The sequence below is a fragment of the Tachypleus tridentatus genome, chromosome 9, assembly GCF_004210375.1.
Source record: "Tachypleus tridentatus isolate NWPU-2018 chromosome 9, ASM421037v1, whole genome shotgun sequence".
Classification (NCBI taxonomy): Eukaryota; Metazoa; Arthropoda; class Merostomata; order Xiphosura; family Limulidae; genus Tachypleus; species Tachypleus tridentatus.
This window is the reverse complement of record NC_134833.1, coordinates 75904682-75932330: the sequence shown is the minus strand read 5'-3', so window position 1 is coordinate 75932330 and position 27649 is coordinate 75904682. Positions and strand designations below refer to the sequence as shown.

Here is a 27649-nt window from a genome sequence, read left to right as displayed (position 1 = left end):
GAGTTTATTAGATACATATTTAACTATTAATACAAAATGAATTGGATTTGAAATAATACTACAATGGTCTCTATAATATTGAGAATACTAGTATTAAAAAAACGTCAGAAAAATCAGTTCTTATTATAAACTACTTTCTTAACTAGATGTTGACAGTATTTATAGAAAAACAAATTTTTATATATATATATTCCAAACAGATGAATTATATAAAATATCATATATATTGAGGAACTTTCAAAGCAACCACTAATATTGACAAACCTCTAGCTTATAAATCTGCTAAACTACAATATATTAATAGTAACAAAGACTAATGAAAATGACAAGAATGCAAAATTACTATATCTACACTGGTACACAGAATTACCATTAAACCAAAATTCAACAATATCACTAATTTCTTAAATATATTTAACCAAAATATTACACAGAAAATAATTGAAATATTTAAGTTCATTATCAGTAAGTGAACATACAATCCATTCTAATTCCTTTGCTGTGAAAATAGTATTCTAAATTATTACTCTCTGTTATTAACTATTTATATTTACTACCATATATAATGATAAATACATTTTGTGTCTGTCACTTCATTCACATATTATAACATTTACCACAATTCCATTTACTCCATCTTTGTCCACAAATGCACCGTCAATATTTCCAACATACATATCACATATACTTCATTTTTGTATGGGTTAATCAAGGCTTCTCTACAAACCCAGTGTCAACTACATTTGTCTATAGATCATATATAACTACAACACTAGAGTGTAACTGCTCTATGTTTGTTAATAAATACTCCTCATTACTCTAATTTCACTCACAAACCACATATATACAACTGACAATAATTTTTGTCCTAATTCTTCAAAAAATTTACTACCACTCTATATTTTTTTTATCCATAGTTATGTATAAAGAATACTATCATGCTGTTACAATCAACATGTTTTTATACTTTCATTAGAGGTCACACAGAAAAACTCAATAGTGATTTAGCTCCACAAAACCCAAGACTCTAGGTACAAATATTAGGCATCACTCAGCTTATTTTAAAAGCTTTTTCTGCCTCTTCTCATTCCAAACAAAGAAAAACAATATTTAACATGCTGAAACAAATCAGACTATGAAATGGTATGGATGTTAAAATTATTTGTTCTCAACTGAAAAATAAAGCAACTACATTTGACATCATGGGAACTCACATGCATGGACTGGCTTTAGAGGTTAATGTAAGGCACCATCCTCAAATTAAATCATCCATCATAACACTCTATAAAGCATTGTGTACACAGTTATTCTCAATTTATCTTTTTTATTACTAGAATGCTAAAGTTTAAATTTTGATTTTATGAAAATGTAATTTAAACAATTCAGTAAACCAAAATAAGCAACACTGAAACTTATCATTACTATTACTTACAATAATTAAATACACTGTGCTGTGTAAGTACTCAAAGGTAAACTGCATAAAATACTTTAAATAGGTGGACAAAAATGAAAACAATAGTTGCATCAAAATTTGTTACACATAATAAACAAAGACACAAAAGGTTATCCTCATATAAAGAAAATAGCAGGCTAATTCTAACAATATTAAAGTGTGTGTGTGAGTTTTCTTACAGCAAAGCCACATTGAATTATCTGTTGAGTCTACTGAGAGGAATCAATCCCCTGATTTTACTGCTGTACCAGCAGAAGACAGTATTAACATAAAACAGACTTTTTTTAAATATCGTAGATTAAGTTGTTTAAAATACTTAACTAAGGGAACAAAAATAATAAATAATGATTACATCAAAAATTAAATAATTTTGTTACACATGATTAAAACACAGGGTTAATCTCAAATCATAAAAACAATCAACAAGTTCTCAATCATATGAAAGTGCAATGGGAGGTATGTCATATTTGTATCTGATAAATGATATTGATATGATGAGCTAGAAAGAAGAGAACACAAGATATTAAAAGATGGTTAACTATAATATAGTAATTAGCAATAAAAAGTGATGATCAGTGCACCTACATGAAGTTATATAAAAAACACACACAAAAAGAAACATTAGCATTCCACCATGTATACAACTGCCAAAAATTGCAAATTGGTCACCAAAATATAGTTCCTATTCATAAAGTGACTGTTGGCACATTGAACAAATCATGTAAACTGTGTATGACATCATTCAAAGGTCAGAAATATAAGCAACCACAAAAAAGACAAACAGCAGAAAACTGTATAAACAATAACTTACACATTTCTTACAACACTGGATATAAATGACTGACTGCAACAAATAAATAATTTGCTGCCATAATTTTACAGGTTTTCTAACACAGTGCACAGTACAAATGAGACAAATAGTAGTTTTGGTCAGATATATGATTCTGAATAAACAGCTTCCGATTTTTTTAGATTAGACAGTAGATATGGTAATATGCATTAAAAATAACAATATATCATTACACTAGCTACTTTGTCCTTCCTTCTGATGATATGATATAGTTCTGTGTGAGTGAGAAGTAACTGCAAGTCCTTTTGAAAAATCAGTGCATGAAATAATGCATTATATCCCCAATATTTCACTGAAGACTATTTACATTGTTTTCAGTTGTTGTTAATGTATTGATCACCTGTAACTTATAGCTGCAATGCAAATATAGGTGCAATGTTTATTTAAATTAATTAATAATTATCTGTATTATGACTATCAAAAGTTTTAAATTTCCTGAACTGAAAATGTATTTCTGATAGGTACTTAAACTCTCTCACAAAATTTGCTATTTTTGGTTCAGTGCTGCTCTCTGTATGTGAACCTTTACTTTACACATGCCCTAAGCCTTCTGTTCTTCCCTGTTGGAATTGCAAGATTCCAATATGTCTCTCATGCAAATCATCATGCATCACCTCCTCATCAATAGGAGCAGGACATGTTCACATGATGCATGTAACTCCATCTATGCTCCTCTACCAAACTATTTCTTCAAAGTTTGGCAGATGTCAGCACTGAAGTAATGTGGGGAGAAAGAATGGGAAAAAGGTAGTGAAGGATAAGCCAACTGAGCCAATACATAGACTCAGTTGGTAAGGGTAGAAGGTGAAAGATCATGAAGGGAGGATTATTACCAGGAGATAGAGCTAAGAATATGTATCCTGGAAGGAAACAGTATGGGCAATGTAACAACAAAGAGCCCTGACCTGACAAAGAAACCTATCCAGATCCATTAAAGGGTGAAGATGTGAAATGCAAGGAATATAAACAGGTGAAAAGAAGGAACCACCCTCCTGACCTTCAGAGGTCTTCAGAAGAAAGGAATGGAATGATCTGGATAAAGGAGAAGGATGTTGATAAAAGGCACATGCAACATCAATGGCAAACAAATCTGACTGTTGATGCCCACAAGCTAAGAAAAGAAGGAAATATGTTTTAAAGGAAAGACTAAATATGGAACATGAAGAAAGTGGTTCAAATAGAGTTACAGTACATGAACGGAGGATCACATTTAACATCCCACTCTGAAAGTGTAGATCCCCTGGGAGGCCATTGTATGTGGAACAAACACATAAGAATTGTAAGAACAGGGGAAGTAAAAACTGTACAGTATCAAGAACAGTGAAATACATGGGATAAGGTCACCCCATATCCTGAAAGTGAGAACAAAGACCCACAGTCCGGGCCAGGTGAAAAATTCTACCACATGAGTCAGGGCAGGCCAGTCAGCAGGAAATCCCCTAGATGTAGAACAACTATGAAAAACCTTCCCCTTGCAAGATGGATGGATGGAACTAGCTAACAAAGAAATGAATTAGCATGTGAAACCAGAATTTCTCACCAAGGGTTAAACAAAAGTGAGGCATGAAGAACAGGATGTAGGATGAGTAACCACAGGACACATTATAAGATGAATGTGGTATGCATAGGTCCAGTATAACAGATGCAACATCTGAAAACAGATTTCTGAACTGGGTGTCCTTTTGGTGGTTAATATGTGTTAACACCATAGAATTGTCTAAGTGAACCATACCAAACAGTTTTGAGAAAGAAGGAGGAAGTGATGCAGTGGCTGATGAAAGGCTAGAAGTTTGAGAACATTGATATGCAAGGTGCTTTTGTCTGCATACTAACAACACAAAGATTTCTGGTGATATACTCATGCTACCTTCCCTGACAAAATGCATCCATAAAAGGATGTAGATCCAATGTGGGAAAGGAAGTGACAAGCCTTCTGAAGTATGAACTATGACCAACTACTATAGCAAGGTTCCATTGAACATGAAGCACCCAATGAAGGGATCTCAGATAGGCACAACTGAGGGGAATCAGTGATGTTATCGATGAACACATCCCAAAAAGTAATAGAACCTTGTAAGCAGTAAGTGACTCAACCAAGAGAGGGAATGATGAACTGACAGTTTGATTGAACAAAGTAATAAAGAAGAAGGCTGGGCCTGCCTAATACAAAGATTGAAAAAGACTCCCAAATGGACAAGATATTGAGTGAGTCTGAGGAAGAATTTAGTCAGTTTAATAAACCAGCCCACTTGACCTACTATGGAAAGGAACTGCTGAATATGGTTGGCTCATTGTAATAGCAATTCCATAATCACTTCTGACAGGTACTAGCTGAAGGAGAGAAAGAAATGGAATAAGGAGAGATGGGAGGTGGAGCAAGAAACTGGACATCAAACCCTTCTGACAGCATCTGAAGCATCTACTGATCACTAACAATGGAATGCAAGCAATGAAAAAACTTGTAAAGCCGAGCTTCCACCAGCTTTGAACCTATTGGGTTGTTACTGGTGCTGGTGGCAATGGGTGTGTGTGGGGGAGGGTTACCATCAACATAAGTGATAAGAAATACCCAGAGTAGAGGAAAGGCAAGAGCAAAGAAGGGAAGGATAGGAAGTGGTAATTTGAGGTAAACAAGGTTCTGACTGAGATAAACTGGCTATAATATTCTTAAGTGTGGATTATTGTTGGACTGATGTCAGCTAGGTTCTAGAGTTTTCTGGATCATATCAAAACTATAAAATCTCAGAAATGAGGCCACATACAAGTCCCTGAGGTATGTTGAGGGTAAATGGAACCAAGCAAATACAGCATTACAACCTACAAGGTCTCAACAACAAAGAACAAGCGAGTGTAATGCCAGAGCCAAGGACAATATGCAGGATTTCTATGAAGAGCCTCAGATGTTTGTGGAAGAAAGATACCTAAATAGGTTGGTAAGGGTCAGATGTGAGTACTGGGCATGAGTAAGGTTGACAGATGATTTGAGAGCTACCCCTCAAATAGGCAATAAGGAACCTAACAACTACTGATCTAAAAACGAATTGTCAGCACGATGGTAGAAAAGTGCAAACTGGTTTAAAGTCTGGGGAGGAGCAAGTTAATACTCTTGCTTAACTGCAAACTGATCAGCATATCAGATGATGAAGGAATACCCAGGAAAGTGTTGGGAATATTGTTCATGCAAAAAGGATAAGGTGCATAAGAAATAGGAGGGGAGGATAAAATTCCACAAACCTGAAATACAAAATCCACAAAGACAAAATTACACTTAGTAGACTCATCAGGTTGGGAATGGAAAGATAGAATCTGGAGGAAGAAAGAGATGATCAAAGTTCTCATAAGCCTACAAAGGATCAGCCTGTTCTGGGAACAAAGGTTGTACCATGAAACATTTGATCTTCCAGCATATAAAATCAGATAAATTTACCGTTGAGTTACCCATATGCGAAGCCTGAGAAAAAACGTTGGTCACTGGTATAAATCTCAAAGTGGTACTGTTAACTTCACAATTCATAGCACAAAAAGGTTTACCAAGTTCAAGTGCAGAAAATAAGGTGACTAGAATTAATGGATTCTAATAGAAGAAACAGGTTGAATGAGAGCAAATTAACTTACAAAACAACCACATTATGAGGAAACAATGTAGAACATGACGTATTAAACAAACAAAAAAGCATGTCCATACCGAAGCACTGTCAAAAGAGAAGTGTTTGCTCAGTAGAAGAGAGGAGGCCAAGTCACATGAGCATGGCATGCTCCTATTGGTGAGGAGATGATGTATGACGATTTGGATTTTGCAGTTTCAACAGGGGGAGCAAAAGGCTTGTGGCAAGCATAAAAAAAATGTTTGCATACAAAGAACAGCACTGAACAATAGCTAATATTGTGAGTAGAGGTAATTTACTGTATCAGAACAACCATTTCTCCCATATTTAATACCATGGAAAATGTTACTTTGTTTAGAAGCTAGAAAGAAAAAGCAACAGTATATGATGCAATACATAACGTGTTAAGCAAGTACAAGTATTATCATGCATGAGTAACATTGTGAGATAGCTTGTGAATGGAAATTCTCTCTAATTATCTAATTATTCACAAAATTAGTATCCAATCAGATCAGATTTCTTTGGAGGGTGCAGTATCAGATTGGACTGACTTGTCCAATCCCTAATATAGAATAGGTAAAAAATGTTGCTGTAAATCTCTTAAAAAATAGGAAATTTCACAAAGTACACAGTAAAGCAGATGTGAACATTGATTATTGGATGTATAAAGTAATAACACTAATTATATTAGACAAATTCTTGAATTATCAAAAGGGCATACAAAACATAAGTTTAGTGCCAAGTCACACACATAAATTCACAGCAGCACTTCTATACCTTTTTAAGAAATTAATTCTTTGTAGTTTTAGTTCAGTTCCTATAACAAACTCATTTGTGCCTCAAAGCATAAACTCATGCTAACACCTTGTTTCATTGCAATGTAGTTTAACTATTGTGCCAGTGAACAATCTTGAAAAATTACATTCATTATTTTCAAGAAAAATTTTTAACAAACGTGTGCTGAATTCTATGAAGCTTTGATGCATAATTGACACAAAAACCATCTTTAAATTAACTGCTGTACTCCCATTAATTACCTCATCATTGTCTACATGCACACATTCACTCACTAGTCCTTTACCAAAGATTACCATATTGTTATTTACTCTGTTCTTGGCTACATATAAACATGTTCTCACAAATCATACATAAAATACTACAATTTGATTAATCTACCTGTTTGAAATATTATCACAGGATTACTCTATCCCTGTTTATAAATACACTTTTGCTCACAATCATGTATAAAATGCTAGCATCTATTTATTTTATTCATAAGTACAAAAATTGTCTTCATAAAATTACAAAACTACCATATCATTAGTCTATATTTGCCTGTAGCTACAAGTTCTTAAGAAAAATTACCATAATGCTCAGTACAGTTACTTATTATGTAAGGCAAAACATATGAGACTTTCTTGAAACCATTTCTTCTTCATTGAATTTTGGAAAAGTACTCATTAGTGAGAGAAGGATTTTGAAGTGGGAAATATTACCAACTACAACCTTCACATGTAGCATATACAAAGTAATTTCTGGACCAAACTGTGCATGATATCAATAATACAATGCATTTCAGGACTGTGATCAAAAGAACCAAACTAAGATCCCCTAAAAATCTACTAGCAATTAGTATCACTACTCTGAAGTTTCACAAATCATACCATTTGTTTACACAAACATATATACTGTTTAATAAAATTAGTATTCCACATAAATGTAGTAATTAAAACTATATATGTGTAATGAACCATGAATTATAGCTGTATTCAGTTGCACTTTTTTTAAAAGAGCTTATGTCTGCAAGGTAGTTTGATATTTACTTATAAATGAATGCATAAGTGAGTCAGGACTTTTATAGCCAATTTTTTTAAAATTATTATACAACATGAAATAATTTGATTGCTTTGTTTAAGCACAAATCTGCATAATAAACTACCTGTTCTGTGCTCACTGTGGGGATCAAACTCCAAATTTTAGTACTGTAAACCCTTAAACTTACCAATGAACCACCAGGAGCATACTGGTTTTACAAACTTTTAAAATACTAAAGTTCCTCAATAATCATTATATTAATGCTATTAATTAAAAAGGTTTTGTTCTATCGCCTACAATACTAAAAAATCTATTTTTTCTTCTCTTGCTATAAGAATGCTTTTTTTAATGTGTATTGTACTAACTACTATTATAAAGAATAAATTCCTTCTTTTACAAACTGTAATAATGGTGTAATATATCAGTTCTAAACTGTAGTTTTGATAATATTCTACTTTATTACCACATATAAAGGTGTAACATTATTTTAAAAACTGGGACATCATTAGAACCACTTGTTAGTTGTGAATGGTATACCAGTCTCTACTTTAAATACAAAATTAAGTCTCAGCTACAAATTAAAATAAAACTTAACTGTTGTGCTAAAAAGTATTGTAATAATAATTAACTGTTACAGCCTGCATTGACAGATTCTGCTCTTAATTACTTAATGAAAATACTGCTTTGAAATAATTTGAAATGAACAGGATTCTTTGCATTATTTTAACATTGTCAATGAATACTCTTTGGAAAAACAATTCAGCCTCACTGGGCTGAGAATATGATGAATTACAAGAATGATATCAGTAACAATGCTTATGTATGTAGGTGTTACTTAAGAGATTTTAAATTTATCTGCTAGGAAGCAGATCATGTTCTATTTAAAATGTGCACCAAAATTGTGCTACTTATAAAACATTTTAATGGTTAAAACTTACCTGTTCTGCATATCCCAGTAATGTAAAATTTGTGTCTGTGTATGAACATTATTATATTAAAATATTTTAAAATGCCACTTAAATGTTCAAAGCTATATCTACTGTAGTAAAGGTTGTTACAAAGACTTGAAGGAGATCTAAAAAATCTCCAGTTGGTATAAATAATGCATGAGTGAAAATGTAAAAATCTCTATATAAACCACAGAATTTGTTAGAAGAGACTCAGAAAATGTCCAAGACAACATGAGACAACAAACTACAGTACATGTCAATAATAAGGTAAAACTACAAATAACTGACATAAGAAAAACTGTACAAGTTTAATATTTCAATTAGTGATATGTCTTTGAGACTTGAATAGCTGAAAAATCTTTTATGAATAGTTATTACAGTATATTTTACATTAAAAAAATAATAAAATAAATTTGCTACCACAAAAGTAAAATGATTAAACACAGATAGTTTGTGGTAGAAAACAAGTCATATTCAACTTTTCACTCTGTGTCCACTTTCTTTTGTCTTAACCAAAACTATGAAGTCAGAAGTTCAACAAGTGTTTTATTAAATTTCCTTTTCTTTTATGTTAAATTAGTTAATTTTTTTCCCATGATTATTCATTCCACTGGAGAATTCTTTAAGGTATTAAATGAATAAGGTTTTAACCCTCTAGAACTTTGACAGACTGTTATTTTCTTCCAATGCTTACAATCACAATACTACACTGTTACTGCTGAAATTTAGTTGTTTTTTAAGCACTTATGTATTAATATTTAGATTGTAAACTAAGACAAAAGAAAAACACACTGTCCAAGTTTCTCATTTTGGCATCAGACAAACATCAAGCTTTGAATTAAGGCAAAAAATATTATATAAAAACAAATTTCATACATTTAAATACAGTTATCTTAAATTAAAATGGTTTTGTATAAAAGAGGCAAAACTTATTCCATTTTTCTTTCATAAATAAGTTCATTGATTTAAATTTGTTCCTTTTCAGCTTCAAAAGACAAAAGAAGCTAGTCAAAATATGACTAAGTTACCTAAAGAAGTTGCTTTATCTGTATAGAACTATACAAATGTTTTAAACCATAATTTACTCAAACTTCAATTTAAAAGAATACAGTATGGTAATTGATGACTATTTTGGACTTTCTTATAATTTAAAAATAAAACATACATTTACTAACTGCAAAGGTTTGTTTGTTTGAAGTTAAGCACAAAGCTACACATTGAGTTATCTGTGCTCTGCCCACTATGGGTATCAAAACCCAGTTTCTAGCATTGTAAGTCCCAGACATACCACTCTACCACTGAGGGGTAACTTCAAGAGAAGCAAATCTAAAAACAAAATTATAACCTGTGACTACAAATGATCTAACACACTTAAGTTCCAACAAGTTTAATGAAGTTCACAGTGAAAAGTCCAAACACTCCTTAAAAAAAATGTAAAAAAGTTTCCTTAAAATTTGTACTGTGAATACCAAGACATAATTCAATGTCATCTGCATTAAGGATGCAATTTCCAATCATTTTTTATAGCTGCTGTTGTAGAAACTAGTTTTTTGAGATGTCAAATTGACGTTTATGATCTTATTGATTAGGCAAATCAAAGTTTTATTTTCTGAATTTTTGATCATACACTTATCAAAATGCAGCAGCACAAAATTATCTGATATGAATTTATCATTGTCCAATGTAAAACTTATTTGAAAATTAACTTGAACTTGTACTGTTAGATAATTTATTTACAACATATAACATGCAGATAGTTTTTCATTGCTTTGTAACAAATTATAAATTAGGACTCAACATGAAAACAGTTTAAAATGTTTACAATGCTTAAAACACTACATTTTCTTATATTCTCTCATGATATTCAAGAACATGTAGTCAGCAGAAAAAATTTAGCATCATTAATGAAACACAATAACCCAAATGCCTTCAGAAAGCAGATTTGCATAAGGAAAATTCACTTTTTGAAAGTGCTTGGGATCTTAAGTTTTTGTGATGCCTTCTCACATTACTTCCATATAACATAAATACATACACATTGTTTTAACATCTAGAAACTTGTTCTGCATAAGAAAGAATATATTGGCCCACTGATCAACAATTCTGCAAAAAAGTGCATTACATAATGCTGTCAAATTATATAAAAAATTTAAAACATAAGTCATTAGTTCTACTTTTAAAATCAGTGACTGTTATCAATCTATTTCATGTACATTTCCTTCTATGCAAGTTTTTCAATAATGTTTACCTTAATATTTAAATTATTTATGAATTATTAGAAAGTTGCAATTGAAATATAAATGAATATTTCCAAGACAAATAAGTACATACTTAGGAAATGTTAAGTACTAAAAAAAGCTGTTTCATTATTATTGGTCCCCATCAGTTGATACAGTGTTTGGGGGAGTGAAAGACAGCAGTACTCATGGTGCTAGTTTTTAGTGGAGGCTAGAGAGAGGAGAAAAGTGAGAGGAAGAAACCACATGGTGGTAGAACTCTGTCAACTAGTGAAATACTGGGCTCTGATGACATGCGTAACAGAAGTCAGATATTAAGGGTGGAACCATGCTGTAGTAGAACATTTTTAGAATTATAGTAAATGAAGGTAATAAGTTTACTGACAATTTTTAGTTATTCTGATAATACTTCTCAAAAGGTTCTGTGAAATATCCTAAGATGGTGCCACATTTTGGATGTTTAGGGAATTAAACACTGTTCAGAGTACTAATGTTACTATAACATTTCTAAATATGTTACAGTTTTGGCAGAAATGTAACAGTAAGCTGATTTAGGTTTGCCTTTTCTGTGCTAGGTTCTTTTCAAGGTATTAAGTTACATTAAAGTAAAACACAATCTATAAGATCAGATTTTTTAATGAAAGATTAAAGATAACAGATATTAGCAAATTTGTTAGGTGCATTTGAGTTCAAACAGATACTATGAGCTCATGTTAGAATGAAATGACAATTCATGCTTAACACTCCTTCGAAAAGACGTTTCTAGTCCTGATTTCTCCAAGCCCGTTCCCCTGGCTGTGGTTTCGCTAGATAGTAGATAGGGACAGTGGGAATCTCGTTAATCCATTCATTAATGGATTTAAATGGCAATTTTATTTAAATACAAAATTATTAGCGTAATATTAATAACCTTTCAAGTTGCTCTGGGGCCTATTAGGCCCCACTTTTCGTAGGAGTGTTAATTTATGTTATTGGTTATGACAAAACACTGTTCTTATATAACATACTAATTACAGGAAAGAAGATGTGACACAAAAGCATCTTGTTGCATTCTCCAATTTGAATTAAACAAATAGCACAAACACATGTTGGGAAAAAGGTATGCTGTAAAGAACATTATGAAATATAGTTGAAACCAGTCTGGTTGTACAATTCATAATTAAACAGTAGACATATTTTTACCAAAAGAGCAATGTTATAATGAACAAATTGAAAATGTACATCAATAATTGCATAAAATAAGTTTGAAAACTTTGCTAATCATTTTTATGAAGTAAAGGTACACACAATCTGAGGGAAAAGAAAATAATATTAAGTTAAAATTTCTTACAAGTAACAAAGGCTGATGTTACCTTCACTGATGCCATATTTACTCAGTATTTACACTTGATATAAATAATTGTTGAGCCTTTACTGCTACATCAGTGTGAAATGAATATTTTTTATTACACAGTGGGATATTTACTATTAAGTTGTTGTAAAAATACTGTTTTGTCTTTGTTAGAAAAATAATACATGTATAGCATGCATCCCGAAGTAACAATATCCAAAACAAACTTGTTTAAAATTACAGTATCACATTATGTAATTACATAACTAGTCATTCTGATGAACCATGCAATAATTAAATATTTCACTAACAACAAAAATGGTCATGTTTTGAAGTGGCAATGATACATTTACTCAAAATAGCTGAAAATATACTGTAAAGGAAATCTTTTTAACATTACTAGTCTGATAGTGTGTATTGGATTCATGATATTCAATAGTGAGAAATAAATAAAGTTAGACAATGTTTTACATTCAGTTCTTTACTTGATATGAAAATGGAATACTGATGATACAAAAGTATGTGGATAATGATATTATAAATAACAATAAGGAGAAAAGAGTTATAAATTACCAATGGTATTCAACAGATGCTCTACTCTACTAAGCTATTAATGTTAAAAAATTCTCATTAATACATGTTAAATACAGCTAGTAATACTTGTATAAATCAAAGAACCTTAATATCTATTAGTTATGTAGCACACAACTACAGTGCAACGGAAACATAAGGTATCTGCATCATGCTACAATTTAATTTGAAGTTAGTAATGCCAAATAACTCTAACAATTCTAATTAAAATTAAAATGCATATTAATACTGCTATGTAACACGAAAATGATAAGGTATGTATGTCACTGCTTCTTTACAAAAAATAAAAATATAAACCTCATCTGTCTGCCAGTTTGAGAAGCCAAGTGTGAAAACAAAATAATTACTCTGCCAATGGGTGAAAATAATATGTCTAATCAAAACTAAACAGAAACACCTTTACACAGGTGATTTTAAAATATAAATACTATTTTTACAGAGGTAATGCTAACAAGCCTCCTGGGTACTAAAGTAAGATAGAAATTTGTATCTATAGAACTGTGACTTTCTCTATAACTGTTTGTTGTCTTGGTGAAAGTCTGTTACTTTGAAAAAAAGGCAGATTAATATTATTTTCAAACAAACTTTTAAACCATGTTTGCACAAAATACATTAAATTTACGGGACTGAATTTAGCAGCAAAACAATACACAGTGGTATCAGCAATAAGAACATGCTTATAAAACAAAACTGAAAATGATTTAGAAGCTTAGATACAAGCCTACTCTGAGACTGAATTACTTCTCTTTCTTAGAAGTATTAACTTTTGTAAAAGCTATCTAAATGTTTGTTGTACAAATATATAGAGGTTGAGTACATTCTTTTTCAATCACTTGGAAATGCAACTAAGCATATCACATGACAATCAAAACTGATACAAATTTGCAGTGGAATGGTATATATAAAAACTAGATTTTGACACTGCTTGGTGCTCATAGGCAGTGGAATTTCATCAAAAGCTTACAACTTTTGGGAAGGGTAAACAACAATTCTCTTCAGCTCAAAATGTTCACACACTCAGATCATATAAATGCATTCAAATCAGGATTTAAAAATTCCAAGACAGCAATATTCTTTATACCTAATGGTACTAAAAAAACACAAATATGTACATTAACCTAGTAAACCAGCACTATCCAGAAGGAGATCCATAGTAAGTTATACACCACCAAAAGAAAGCAAAGTATGGCATTTTGTAACAATTGAAAACATACAAACACAAAGGTCAGCAACAAAAGCCATTCACATGCTCCTGGCAAGAGTATGCAACATAATAAAAAAGGATTTTCACCTGTAAAAGTGACCCAAGCCATGTGTGCACAAAGTCACACATATAGAAATTGCTTCAAGACACATCCATTCAACCTTCACATACTTCAAGCAGCTGAAGAATGAAATGGACAGCAGAAACTGTCACTTTCATATACTATATGGTCTACAGAAAGTAGACATAGATAGGTGGTGTGCTTTAAACAAGACAATCTTATAATAAAGCCATCTGCAATAAAAACTACACTCCAAGACTACTGAATATGTATGGTCATCAGATAGTGTTATGACCAGATGTGGTGAGACACCAAAACCATTTTAATATATCATACTCAACGAACTACACATGATGAGGTGTGGGGTTTACTACAAACTTGCTTGTGTAAAAATACATGCACTTATAATTACTTAGAACTATCTCTTATAGTGTGAAAAACTTTCAAGAAGTATAACTAAATGAAAGCATATTATTTTGTTGCAAATAATCAATATTAGTCATAAATTAAGAATGAAAAAAAATGTTCTAGCAAATTATCATTCAAGAATTTTCAAGGCCTCATTTTAAACCCAATTACCTCTTAACAGAAAATAATTATAATGTTGCAGTTTTTTTCTTGTCATTTTCAATTCAACTGAAAAGTAAATAATGTTTTTAAAGTCTGGCAAGTTGTAATATAACAAGCTATTTAAACATAAGATTACTAATCATTGGACCAATGCTATTGAGAAACACCACTATAAATATGAATAGCTGGAAGTATTCCCTCAAAATATTTTTTAATTCTGTGTACTCCTGCATAATGTTCAATCTTCAAGGTTAATCTTCATTTATATAACTGAACAAATAATCATTGTTACTTAATCAAAAACTTAGTCTTTAACTCAAAAACAAAATACTGGAAAACTAGAGTAACTATGAATATTGTTTTTTAAAAAAATGTATGTACTGTTCAACAGAAGCTTTCTCCATATTATTCATAAAAACAACTACAATTATTTGAAAATAAAACTTTGGGTAACTTGGGCTTATAAATCATTAAATAGCATTATAGAAAGGTTCTGAATAGAAAATTGATCTCAAAGCACAGCTATAAGTACTGCACTCCAACACCAGCTTACTGAAATAATATCTAATAAGAACATTTTAAGAATTATGGCACTTCACTATTTGTTGCAGAGAAGGAACAAGCCTTTAATAATAAAAAATTATAAAGTGCTCCTTTGTTAAGCTATATTTAAAGTTTATAATAATTAAATTAATTAAAAATGTGTACAATCTTGAAAAGATGTTGAATCATTAAAATCTTATTCAACAATATGATATATTTTTGACTGATTCCATCCAGTTTGATAGAAATTTCCATTTTTCTTACATTGTACAAAAATACAGCATCATAAATTACTTCTTAACATTCTAATCTGTAAAAACAGCCTGTTGTTTATACACCATATATCTACAATAAAAAAAAAATCTTAACAATAGAGCACTTTTATACTTTTACCTTGAGTAAATTTTGCAAAGGAGAAGACCACACCAAGAAAAACACATTTAAGCTTCTGGGACACCACAAATGTTTTATGATCATAAAAAGCTTATAAATATCTTTTAGCACTACTGTAAAACTGTGAAAGGCTTTTGTATAGTTGTTATGTTTTAGAATATTATATTTGTAGAAGTTCAGAAAAAAATTTTATCCATTTCTCAGCTTGACATGTGACTGACACCTCCATCAACAGATTCAGAAGGCTTACTAATTTTTCCACTAGAAACTTCTACTTGTAAACATGTTCGATGTTTAAGTGTGGCCTGCAAACTACCTCCAGAACAGGGAGAACTGGAAGAAAAAGGATCATCAGCAATTTGTGCTGTCTCATCCTCATCTGAAAATGTTTCTGTTCTCTCTGTAATTTCTTCTAAAATGTCCATATCTTCATGAAGGCTTGTATTATCAACAGGAGCATCAGTTTCCACTGAGCTACTCCCAATACTGTTTGCCCTAGAAAATTTATAATTACCATATGTATAGCTAGTATAGGGCTGTACTAACTCTTCTGGATAATGATTAATTTCAAGAGAAACAGATTCAACATAATGCACTTCTGATTCACTGTCTTCCTCTTGAAAAGCGATATTTTCTTCAGATAAGAAAAGATGTGTTTCTTGAAGCTGAGAGTCACTTAACTGATGCATTTCCTCAGAGCTGGTGCTGTGGGCTGACTGAATTGCTTCTCCTGTAGAAGTAGTATCACTATGATTTTCATCATCTTGACTTGATGTGTCTGATTCAAACTCTGAGTCATTTCTTATGGAAAGTTCTCTACTACCATTCCCACAGGTACCATTTTCTAATTCATCTATCATTCCAGCAACCTCATCGAATTCTGACTGCGAAACTTCTATTATTGTTAGCATGCTTTCAGAACTCTGGGTTGGAGCATCTGATAAAATTTCTCCCTCCAGACCAGAAGGACTTTTTGCTGGCAATTCAATACTTTCTAAGCTGTATCCAAGTTCATCTAAAAATATATCTTTCTCACTGAATGTAGACTTGTTAGATTCTTCATCTTTACATGTATCATCTGAATATTCACCTAGTGTTGTCTCATTTATAATATTAAGATTTTCTTCTTCCACTACAGCATTTAACTTCTCCTTCAATAGTTCTGAACTGAAAGTTGTCAATGGTGATATAGAGCTCTTGAAGTGTCCAGTTTCTTCAAAAATGACTTCATCTTCCTCCTTATTCATTGGTGGAGGTACAGAAAACGAAAAACCTTTTTCTGAAGTAACTTCTTTCATGCCCTCAGCTAACATGTCAAGTTTTCTATTTGAATCAAGATTATACAGCATTAGATCACTACCAAGAGAATCAGATACTTTGGTATGTTCTTTTGAAAATGACTTATTTGCTAAAATATTCTTCTTTAAATTTTCTGATCCTTCATCCACTTTTTCTTGTTCTAAAACACGAACTGTATTGTCCTTTCCTTTCAGCACTGGAGAGCCATTTGAACCTCTTCTGTTTTTAGAGTCTTTTAATGCATCTCCTAATATTTCTCCATCAACTGAATCATCCTGACATGAGAAACTTCCCACAGCAGGAAGCATATTGATACATACAACATCAACTGAACGGTTTCGTGAAGACCTAGGAGAGTTACTACTATCATGACTACTACTACTGGAAGAGCTTAATTGTTGAGCACGAGAAAATAGTTTTGGACTACTATGATAAATGTTAGCATGTTCTCTTTTAACTTTTAGGCGTGATCGTCTAGGTTTTCTAATTTTTTGTTTTTTTTGTTGTGTTTCCTCTGTATGCAAGTGGCGCCTGTGTAGTATGTATGTAATTTCACCATTTTTGTTAGTTCCTCTCTCGTGATCTCCCTCCCTGTAAACAATTTCCCCATTAACTTGGGAGATGTTCCCTATTTTAGTCTCTCCACTTATTATTGGTACTACTGCTTTTTCACCCATCTTATCATCTGCATCAGACAGATCTTCCAAACTATATCCAATAATACTCTTAAAATTATTATCTGCAGAATTAAACACAGCAACATCTTTCTCTATATCATCCTCTGAACTAAACCCAAAGTTATCATTATCTATGTTACCCTCTGAGCTGTACTCAACATTACCTTTTTCACCACTTTCCCCAACCTTATCTCTACCTACAATGTGTTCATCTAAATGATAGGAATCATGTGATAGGTTATCATCAGTATCATGGCCTACAGCATCAGGACTGTACAAGCCATCTTTGTCATATTCAAAGTCAGGGGACTCCAAACCTGAAGAAAAATCCCTCTGCTTGGCCGGCCTCTCCTTCGCCTCACTGTATACTGTCCCACTGATGACTAATCGTTCAGGCTCCTGGATGGTTCTTGGTGAACTTGGCTGAGAAGCAGAGATGGGTCGGGACTCTGATGCAGTGAAAATAGGCCCACTGTCATTCAGGGCCACAGAGCCACAAGATTGGCTACTGGTGACAGGAAGGAATGGCTGGCCCAAAACAGAATTTTCTACACTGCGACGAGATGTGCTCGGGATCCGGAGGCTAGTGGATCTGCTGGGAACAGGGGCATGTAGGATTAAAAGAAGATCATGTCAGTAAATGTCATCAGATATACAGAAATATACAGAAGAGTAAATTACTCCTAAAATATACCTCAAATATACAAATTAATTATAAAATTATCTAAATACCTCTAACTAGCTTTCATGAGAATTATATCTGCTAATAATTAAATTTCTTTCAACATTTCATGCATTCCACATCAGAAGTCAATCTATTTAACAAAATGTTTGTATACTTTTATAAAATACGTTTAATATTAATTGTGAAAATTCATATTCATAAATGAGAGACATATAGTGTTAGTAAACCATTTTATAACAATGTCCAGAAACAATGAAGAATTCAAAACATATGATCAGCTTCCAAAAACTGGAGTGAAAAATACAGTCATAATGTTATAAGCTATCATACTTAAAAGTCAGAATACAATCCCATCATTCCCTATTATATATATAGGAATTATATCTGCTAATAATTAAATTTCTTTCAACATATGTTCTACATAATACATATATATTATATATATATATTCAAAAAGACAACTTCAATTTGACCACACCAATCCTTCATTACTTTTCACTCAATTTTTTAAAAGACAGCAGGAGTTTTATGCCTTACATAACATAATGTCCATGTTTAGCCATTTCAGAAAATAGAAATAAATGTAAAAAAATAGTAGTAAACATCACTTTTGATTAGTATGCTTCTGAAGGTATAAAACTGTAAAATATTATTTTTAGATTAGTTTACTGCTTTGAAATAATAAACTTTAGTGCTTATAAAAGCAAAAGTTTCTTTTCCATTCTTTAGTTTTTAAAACAAAATAGTTTTGACAAACTCTAACTGAACAATATATTATATTCCACAACAAAAGCATGCTCAAAGGTTTTTCATATCTAATAATTTATAGTTATTTTTACTGTGTAGGAAAGGAACATTTTAAATCTACCTTTTATACTTATTTCCATAAGATGAGCAACATGTTTAAGTCATGAAAACCTATTTAAATGATAAAAATATTACCCTGTATTAAGAAAAAAGAAATAAAGAAACAAAATCAAAGATGAAAACATGAAAAAATATGGATATCCTACCTTTGAAATGGTTGACGTTTCACAAAGTTTTCCCGCACAAATTCTGTAATTTGTTTTTGCGTTCGGCCACTATAGCTATATGGATGTAGTGCTAATTAGTATGAGTAAGGAAAAAAATCAAGGCAGTTTAATGACCCTAAAGTGATTACTTTAATAAGTAACAGAAAAAAATTGAACAATCTAAGAAATTAACCTATGAAAGTAAAATGCGTAAACTGAAGGACATAAGTCTTTAACTCTAATCATTCTAAACCTATATATCTAAAAAAACTTCAGTATAAAGATAGGTTAATATTTGCAATAAAAAAATCACAAACTACAAATGATTTTTCTGCCATTTCTATTAAATCATGTTTTTGATTCACAATAAGAGGCACATAAAAAGAGCATTTGATCTATCTTTTGTCTCCCACAAGTCACTGTTCAAGAGGCTTTTTGTTAAGTACTAGAAATTGTTAATTGGAGTTTAGCCAGTTGATTAGAGGTAAAATTCTATCTGAAATGCAATATTTAGATGCAGTATAATGCCTTAAAAGTTATAATTTAAACAATGAAAATTGAAGACTTATCTTTTGTCATAAAAATCTCGCAATTTTTTTTAAGCACATTCCTCTGATTAGCTGTGGTATTGAACAAAAAGGCTCATGTGCAGTAGCTTATAGAAAATAAAAAATAAACCTAAAATGCTACTTTTACACTCCTTTGGTTTTGAATCCAAAAGAGGAAAATCAAAAGGAATATGGAGAAAATCATTTTGCAAGTTACATTATTTTTATCACAAGTTTTAGGCAGAATAGTATTTAACAATCAAACTGGTTATAACATTAAATGAAAGCTCACTGTACCAAAAATATGCATCAATTTGGAAGACATTTCAACATTAATAGTTAGTGTTATGCATCATTTGGCATATGAATTAAAAGATTTATGTCTAATAACTGATAACCTTCTCTTTAATTCCTTAAAGGTAATTGAAATACATTAACTTGATAATAATTCTCTTAAATTACATTACTTAAATTTATATTAAAAAAAAGCCAACATATATCTTGAAAGTTCCATATATTAAATATACGTGGCCAAAATAATACTCATATTAAGCATCTGAGTAATGTTTTCTAAGCCAGATTTACATTACAATAAGCTAATTGACTAATGCCACATTAAAATAAACATATACAGGTATAGATCTTCCTCAGGTTACAAGTCAAAGGCCATGCCAATACATTTGTAGATTTACATTAAAGATTTATTAAACAGCTATTTTGTGAATGTGTGTTAATAAGTTTGGTATCCAACTGCAGATTATAAATCAAATTTTCATATTGTACATTAGCTCATATCTTAATTTCAAAGCAAATATTAAAAAATATATGTGTGTGTGTCATTGGTATGCTGAAAGCAGGTTTGGTTCAAAGTAAATGTTTGTAATGTCTAAATACAAAGTCTACAGTTTCTTATGAATTAGAAATTCAAATTACTGATATCGACAAGTTAGAATATGAAATAAGAACCTACTATCTTTTTTGTTTTCTGAAACATTAATGTATTTAATTAATCAATCAAGGTGGCCCTAACCACCTCTTCCATTTTTGAAAATATTTGCTTACATATACATACTTTGCACAGTGATGTATATATAAAAAAAAACAAAAAAACAAAAAAACTGAAAGCTCGAAATGTTAACCTTGTGGTTTTCACAACATCTGCAAAGCATTTATGTGGGAAACCTTTTCTTTTCACACTACACTCCAAGTGGCAGGGTAAGACATTAATGATCCAAAAAATAATTTCTTAGACACAAATACAGCTCAGCTACTAAGCTTGATAAATTATAATAGACTTCTGTGGTATTCATATAATAAATTAGAATTTTATATTCTTTCAAAATGTAAAACCCGAAAACAATTTTGTTTCATATCCTTCGTGTGTGAAATTTGATAAAACTTATGGCAAGCAGTAAATGATTACAAAGTTTGTAACAAGAAAAGATAATTGTTTTCTCTAATTATTTATTTAGTGTCCCATATTTTATGAAAAACAGCAGAAATTTAAGAACTTGCATGTAAATAGAAATAACGTATATGCATATATAATGTTATTATAACTGAAATGTGACTATTTTACAAAAAACTGGTCCACTAAAATACAGCAAGACAGGTTACTTTGTAAAGACTAGTTTTATATTCTTGGATACAGTAACATGAATGCACATTCTCTACATCTCTGCTACTTCTAGTATGTTAATCAAATGCAGCTGATGGTCAATAAAATAATAAATATATATAGATGTATAATATTACAAGATTTAAGCTATTTAAACTAAAAATTTGTGTTTCTGTATTATAATCTTCAGTGATGACAAAAAAACACACTTATAGAGAAAAATATATATGTAAAAACAGTTGGTTTGGGTTGAGAAAATTTTTTATGCAGAAGAGCAAACAACGTTTCGACCTTCTTTCATCATTGTCAGGTTCACAAAGAAAGAAAGAGGTAACTGACTGATAACTGACCACATGTTTGAAGCAGGTTGTGTAACTGAGTATAAGAATGTAGAGGGCATGCTTAGATGTTTGATTATATTTATTAATATAGGTATAAAGGTGTTCCTTTGTATTGGCTTATTTTGGGCCTGAGTGTTTGTATAAGTAAGGCTTCTTTAATTTTGTATTTGTTTATGTTTGTTTCTTTATTTAGTATTTGGGTGTTTTCTATGGTCATGTTGTATTTTTGCAGTGTTCAAAAACGTGTGAAGGTAACTTTGTGTTCTTTGAATCTGGTTTCCATTTTTTCTACTTGTTTCTCCAATATAGAAGTTGTGGCAGTTATCACATTGTATTTGATAAATGTTGGTGTAGTGTTTGTCAGTGTGGTTTTTAAATAGCATAGACCTTAGTTTTGTGCCTGGTTTTTGAATAAATTTGGTGTTTACTAGAATGTCATATTTTGTTACTAGTTTTTGCCAAATTTTGGAAATATATGGTATGCAGCAGTATATGGTTTCATGATTTTTTAATTTGTGGGATATATTTACTTTTGTTTGTTGATTTTGCTTTCTGTCTAGGTATGTGCATATAATGTTTTCTATGGTTTGTGGTGGAAACTTATTGATGTTGATGAAGTATTGTTTTATTTTGTCTAATTCATTGTTAATTTTATCTGGTGAGCATAGTTTTATGGCTGTGTTTATTTGGTTTCTTAGTATGTTGAGTTTTTGTTTTGTTTCATGTGCTGAGTCCCAAGGAATGTATAGTCCAGTATGGGTGATTTTTCAGTGGATTTCTGTTTTAAATTGTGTATTGGTTCTTGTAATTTTGAGGTTAAGAAATGATATTTGATTGTTTTCTTCCTGTTCACATGTGAAGTTAATGTTGGGATGTATTGCATTAATGTGATTGAAAAAATTAAGTGTGTGTTCTGTAGATGTGAAACCTGCAATTGTGTCATCTACATATCTGTACCAGTATAGTGGTGGATATAATGCTGTGTTAATTGCTTGTGTTTCAACTTGTGTTATGAAAATATTGGCTAGAACTGGTGATACTGGATTGCCCATGCTTAAGCCATTTGTTTATATATAGTTGTGGTTGTTGAACATGAAGTTTGTCTTCATAATGGTGAATTCTATGAGGGTTGCTAATTGGTTGCTGGGAATGTTTATTTATGGGTTTAGGGTCTCGAATATAGAGTTCTAAGGCTATCCTGCAGGCTGCAGCTGTTGGAACTTCTGTAAAGAGGGATATAACATCAAAACTGGCCATTAAGGCTTTATAATTAAGTTGATTAAGATTAGACTTGAAATTAAGAGAGTCTTTGATGAATGAGCTGGCTGATGTTACATATTTGGAGAATGCCCATGCTATGTATTTACCAAGATTGTAATTAAACATTTCATATGTGGACATTACTAGTCATAATGGACAATCTGGTTTATGAGGTTTGGGGATCCCATATATTTGTGAAGTGCGTGAGTCGGTCTTGCTTAGGTAGGAATAAAGTGTTTTTGAAATTGTGTTGGTTTTTTTTATTTTCAGTAGTATTTTGTTTAGTTGTGTTTTGTGTGTTTTTGTTGGATTTGTGTGTATTGGTTTAAATTTGTTTGTGTCTGATAGGATGTTCTTCATTTTTTGGATGTATTCATTCGTGTTCATTATGACTGTAGAGTTTCCTTTATCTGCTTTTAGAATTTTTATGTTTTTGTCCTGTTTTAGATTTTTAATGGAATTAATGTCTTTTTTTGTAAGATTGTTTTTTAGCTTTCTGTTTTGTGAAATTATGTTGACGGTTTTGTGAGAAAATTCTTTGAAAAAATCGTTTAAGATGTTTTTGGGTGTTTCTGGTAAATATTAATTTTTAATTTTTTCTGGGAAGTTTGGTTGCTGGATGTCAATAAAATTGTGAAAGTTGTCTTCTTTCTGTTGGTTGTTTTCTTGTTTTTGTTTTCTGTGGAAACTATCACAAGTCTCCTGGCTAAGTGTTCTAAACATGTTTTAATTTCTAAGGTTGGAATGTACCTAGGTGCTATTGCAAAGTTGAGTCCATTATTAGCTCACTTCTTCAGAAGCACAGTGTATGTTTGTAAACAGATGCCTGTTTCTCTGAAATAATACACTGTCGTGAAACTTTGTCACTACAGTCTCAGTCAATATGAGCTAAATCTTGACCCCAAATTGATCTTTAGAGTTTTCATACTATAACTTTTAACATGTTTTTGATATCTTCACAAATGTTTAAAAGTTTTTAATAAGCATTACATCTTTTACAGACAAAAGAAATTCACATTTTATAAAAAAAACTCTCCATAATTATGTGTGAACTGCTCAAGAGCAAAATGATTTTCACGTTAAGATTAAAAATCTTTTTTTGAGTCTGAAAACTGTCAAATTTTATTTGTGTAATCTCTAAAAGCTCCTAAATAAGCTACACATATTGTTTTCAATAAGACTTTATATTTTCTCTACTGTAACTTCACACATGGTTGGTGAAATTAACTGATCTCATAACCACCATCAAAAAAATGAAATAACCCTTTAATTTTGTTTTTAGAATGACTCCAATTTATAGCAGAAAACTAGAATTGTTCATTCCAAACAGCTTAAAACTAGTAACAGTATACTAGTAACAGTTTCTTTTTAAATTTTTATTATTTTGTTGTCATTTGAGTTTTGTCTAACAACTAATGTCACCAAACAAGCTACAAATCATTTGGTGACCATGTAGTTCACATTACCCAATGTAACGCATAAGCTAGTTTGCTAGCATACATCATGAAAATTGTATTACTATTATTCTTGTATTCCATTATCTTATCTTATCTAACTTATTGGTCCTAAATGTTCTTAAATTTTAGTTACTTTTATAATAATAAGTGAAAAACACACATGGAAAACAAGGAAAATAATACTGGTTTTTTTGTTGTTGTTTTTTTTTCGTTTTGCTTACAACTATCAATGGAACTTTAATCTTTTTTTATTTTCTAATAGTATTACTACATATCATTTTTTCATTTAATTATGTAATTATCCTGTGTTTTTAGGTGAGTAACATAAAACGCAATCAATGTCCTATAACTATCATACTTTTTTTGGTTTTTCTCATTATGTGATAAGCTCTGTTAAAAATTCATTAATCTCACTTCTGCAGAAATAAAGTTTGAACTGGAAGTAAAATAGACAATATTCTGTAAAGAAAACAATGCAATATAATATATCATTTGATAGAAAAAACTTTTTCTTTCTATTGGTTATAAATAATAGTCTTAAATGTTAGATAAGACTATTTGCAAGTTTTGTAAAACACAGTGTGACAGATCATGGGCATGGAAAGAAGAATCTGATTTTCTATCTTATGGTTCTGTAATCACATGAGATTGAAGGCTATAAAAATTATTCTTTGCCTGTGTAATTAACAATGTTAGAATGCACAATAAATTTGAGAAGAAAGGATACCTAGAGAGCAAATGTCATAATCCTCATAAAATTAAGAACTTGTATCAATGCTTGATTTATTAACTACAATTTTATTCAAGATTATTCATATTCCATTATAACAAAGTAGTCCAATTAAGCTTTGAATATAACCCTTTAAAATGTTTTGACATGAGCACTATGACCTGCACATAGTGAGAGGGTTGAGTGAATACATGCATGAAATATTAATCATAATTACTGAAAGCAGCAAGTTTTCCTTACATATTTTGCCATTTAGAATTTCAACAACATTTGTTGGGTATTATGAGAAAACTTAAACCAAATTTATCATGTGAGATTCTACTGAAAATGTGAATTCAACACACCGAAATGAAGACCCTCTACTGAAGATACGGGCTCTCTGGCGAGGCATTTTGCGGACTTCTGAGCAGCGAAAGAACCCATGATTTTCTATACCTTTTTTCCAGAAATTCTTGCAGCTGTTTCTCCCCTCAAAGAAAAACTCCACAGCATCCTTGTAGAAACCCTGTATAGTGAGGAAACATAAATGACAATTATGCCAGTTGAATTAAAATAAAACTGTACACCACAATTTCAGTTTTTGCACAATATGAATATTAAGTATTCAAGAAAATGAAGCAGACAATAAATAAAATGATTTTTCAAACCAACTAGTTCTGCTGTTTTATTTTGTGGCTTTAAGAAATTCAGCACTACCCATTAACCTTCTCATTATGGGTAGATTAAAGTATGCATGTTCACAACCCTTTAAAGAGTCAAATTGAAAATTTAATTAAGCTATTTTATTATCATTTTATACAAATAAACTTGGTATCAAAAAGTAGTTAATAAACCAAATTTTAATAGTATGTATGTTTTAATTTGTTAATTGAAAAAAAATACAACAAAACAAAATGCTAAATATCCTTTTCTGTGTATCACTTTACTTGTTCTCTTCCCTATTTGGCCTGTCTATACTGTATTATGTTAACCACACAACATTTATGGTTGTTAATAAATTAAGTTTTAAGTTATGAATGTTATAGGGAAATATATATAAAAAAAAAATTATCAAACTCCCCTATCACAAGAATTGCAATATTTGTTCTCTAGGTCTGCCCTCCACACAAATTTATTTACCATCCCTCTGAGAAGTACAGAATTTAATGTAAGTAGCTGATTGTAATGAAGATATTACTAAGTATAATTTTTATAGCCTTTAATCTAAACAATAAAACATGATTTATTGACCTTCAATAAACTCTAACCAACAAAGTTCTGAGGTCTATGTTCATGTTCTTGATTTGAGAAATTTATAGAAACTTAATTTTGAAGAAAATTATACATCATCATACTTTTTTCTTCACTTTCATACTGCTTATCTCTTCTTCACTAAAAACAAAATACAGAATACATATGGAAAGAGTGAAATGTACACTAATGAAAGAAAAAAAAATTATACTTACAGAGCCTTCTGGATGAAGTTTTATTATAAACTTCCTCCTCTTGAAACTAAGCTTTCGTATTTTTGCCCAAGAAAAGGTGGTGATTTTAGTTGAGTGCTGAAATACTAGTATCCCCATATGAGCAACAGCAAGATTAAGTGGTACACCATCATGATCCTGAAATAAAATTGCAATTTTATGCACTTCTGATTTTAAAATTACAAAAAATATAAATTAAGTTTATGAGTTTAATTTTTTCTTCTTCTTCTTTTTATTATATATATATATATATATATATATATATATAGAGAGAGAGAGAGAGAGAGAGAATTATCAATTCTTCAACCACACAGAAATAAGTAGCAAACCAAAGTCACAGTATATGCACAAATTATATGTTGTTTTTAAACACTTAACACTTTTACAAAGCATTACAATTCTTAGTCACTAAGTGATCAGTGTGTGTGCATGTGTGCATGGGTGTGTACAATTATATAATGTATAATTAGTTCATTAAAATATATAAATATTTTATATATGTTCTTTATGTTTAGAACATGCTGTTTTTAATATAACCAATATTTATTACTAATAATATATTTTGCATGTGTTATTGAAAATTTGGAGTTTGACTGTTGATTTCAATCTTTCTTAGAAAATCAACCACCATGAATTTAATGTAAAAACTGGATCATAAAACCACATCTTGGCTGTGTATATAAGCCTTTATGTAATATCAGTCTTTTGTGTGTTCTACAATTATACTTTAAAAGTTCCTACTAACTTTTGCAGGAGTCATTTTTATCCCATACAGTTCACATCGTCGAGCAGTCTCCAGCAGGTTCATGTCAGCCTCACTTGGTGATTGTCCTCTGTTGTTAAAGAAAAACTAAATTAAACTAAAAAACAAATGCAAGTATATAAACACTACACTTCATATGAATGTTAACATTTTACTGTATTGAAAATATATCTTAGACAATAATTACCTCCCC

General features: G+C 30.9%; 1 protein-coding gene across 7 annotated transcripts in view; it reads right to left on the bottom strand.

Annotated features, from left to right (window-relative positions):
• The window catches only part of LOC143225528 (FERM, ARHGEF and pleckstrin domain-containing protein 2-like), a 94086-nt gene that overhangs the window by 29211 nt on the left and 37226 nt on the right, over positions 1–27649 (bottom strand). For 4 of the 7 annotated variants that reach the window (XM_076455150.1, XM_076455153.1, XM_076455151.1 and 1 more), the window contains exons 7-11: positions 27439–27526; positions 26676–26831; positions 25575–25735; positions 19277–19351; positions 17896–18170 (exon numbers count right to left, since the gene is read on the bottom strand). In XM_076455150.1, coding sequence (XP_076311265.1) covers positions 17896–18170; positions 19277–19351; positions 25575–25735; positions 26676–26831; positions 27439–27526 — 755 coding nt within the window. Of the gene's footprint in view, positions 1–17895; positions 18174–19276; positions 19352–25574; positions 25736–26675; positions 26832–27438; positions 27527–27649 lie in introns of all 7 variants that reach the window. The other 3 variants (XM_076455148.1, XM_076455152.1, XM_076455149.1) reach the window with 1 other exon arrangement.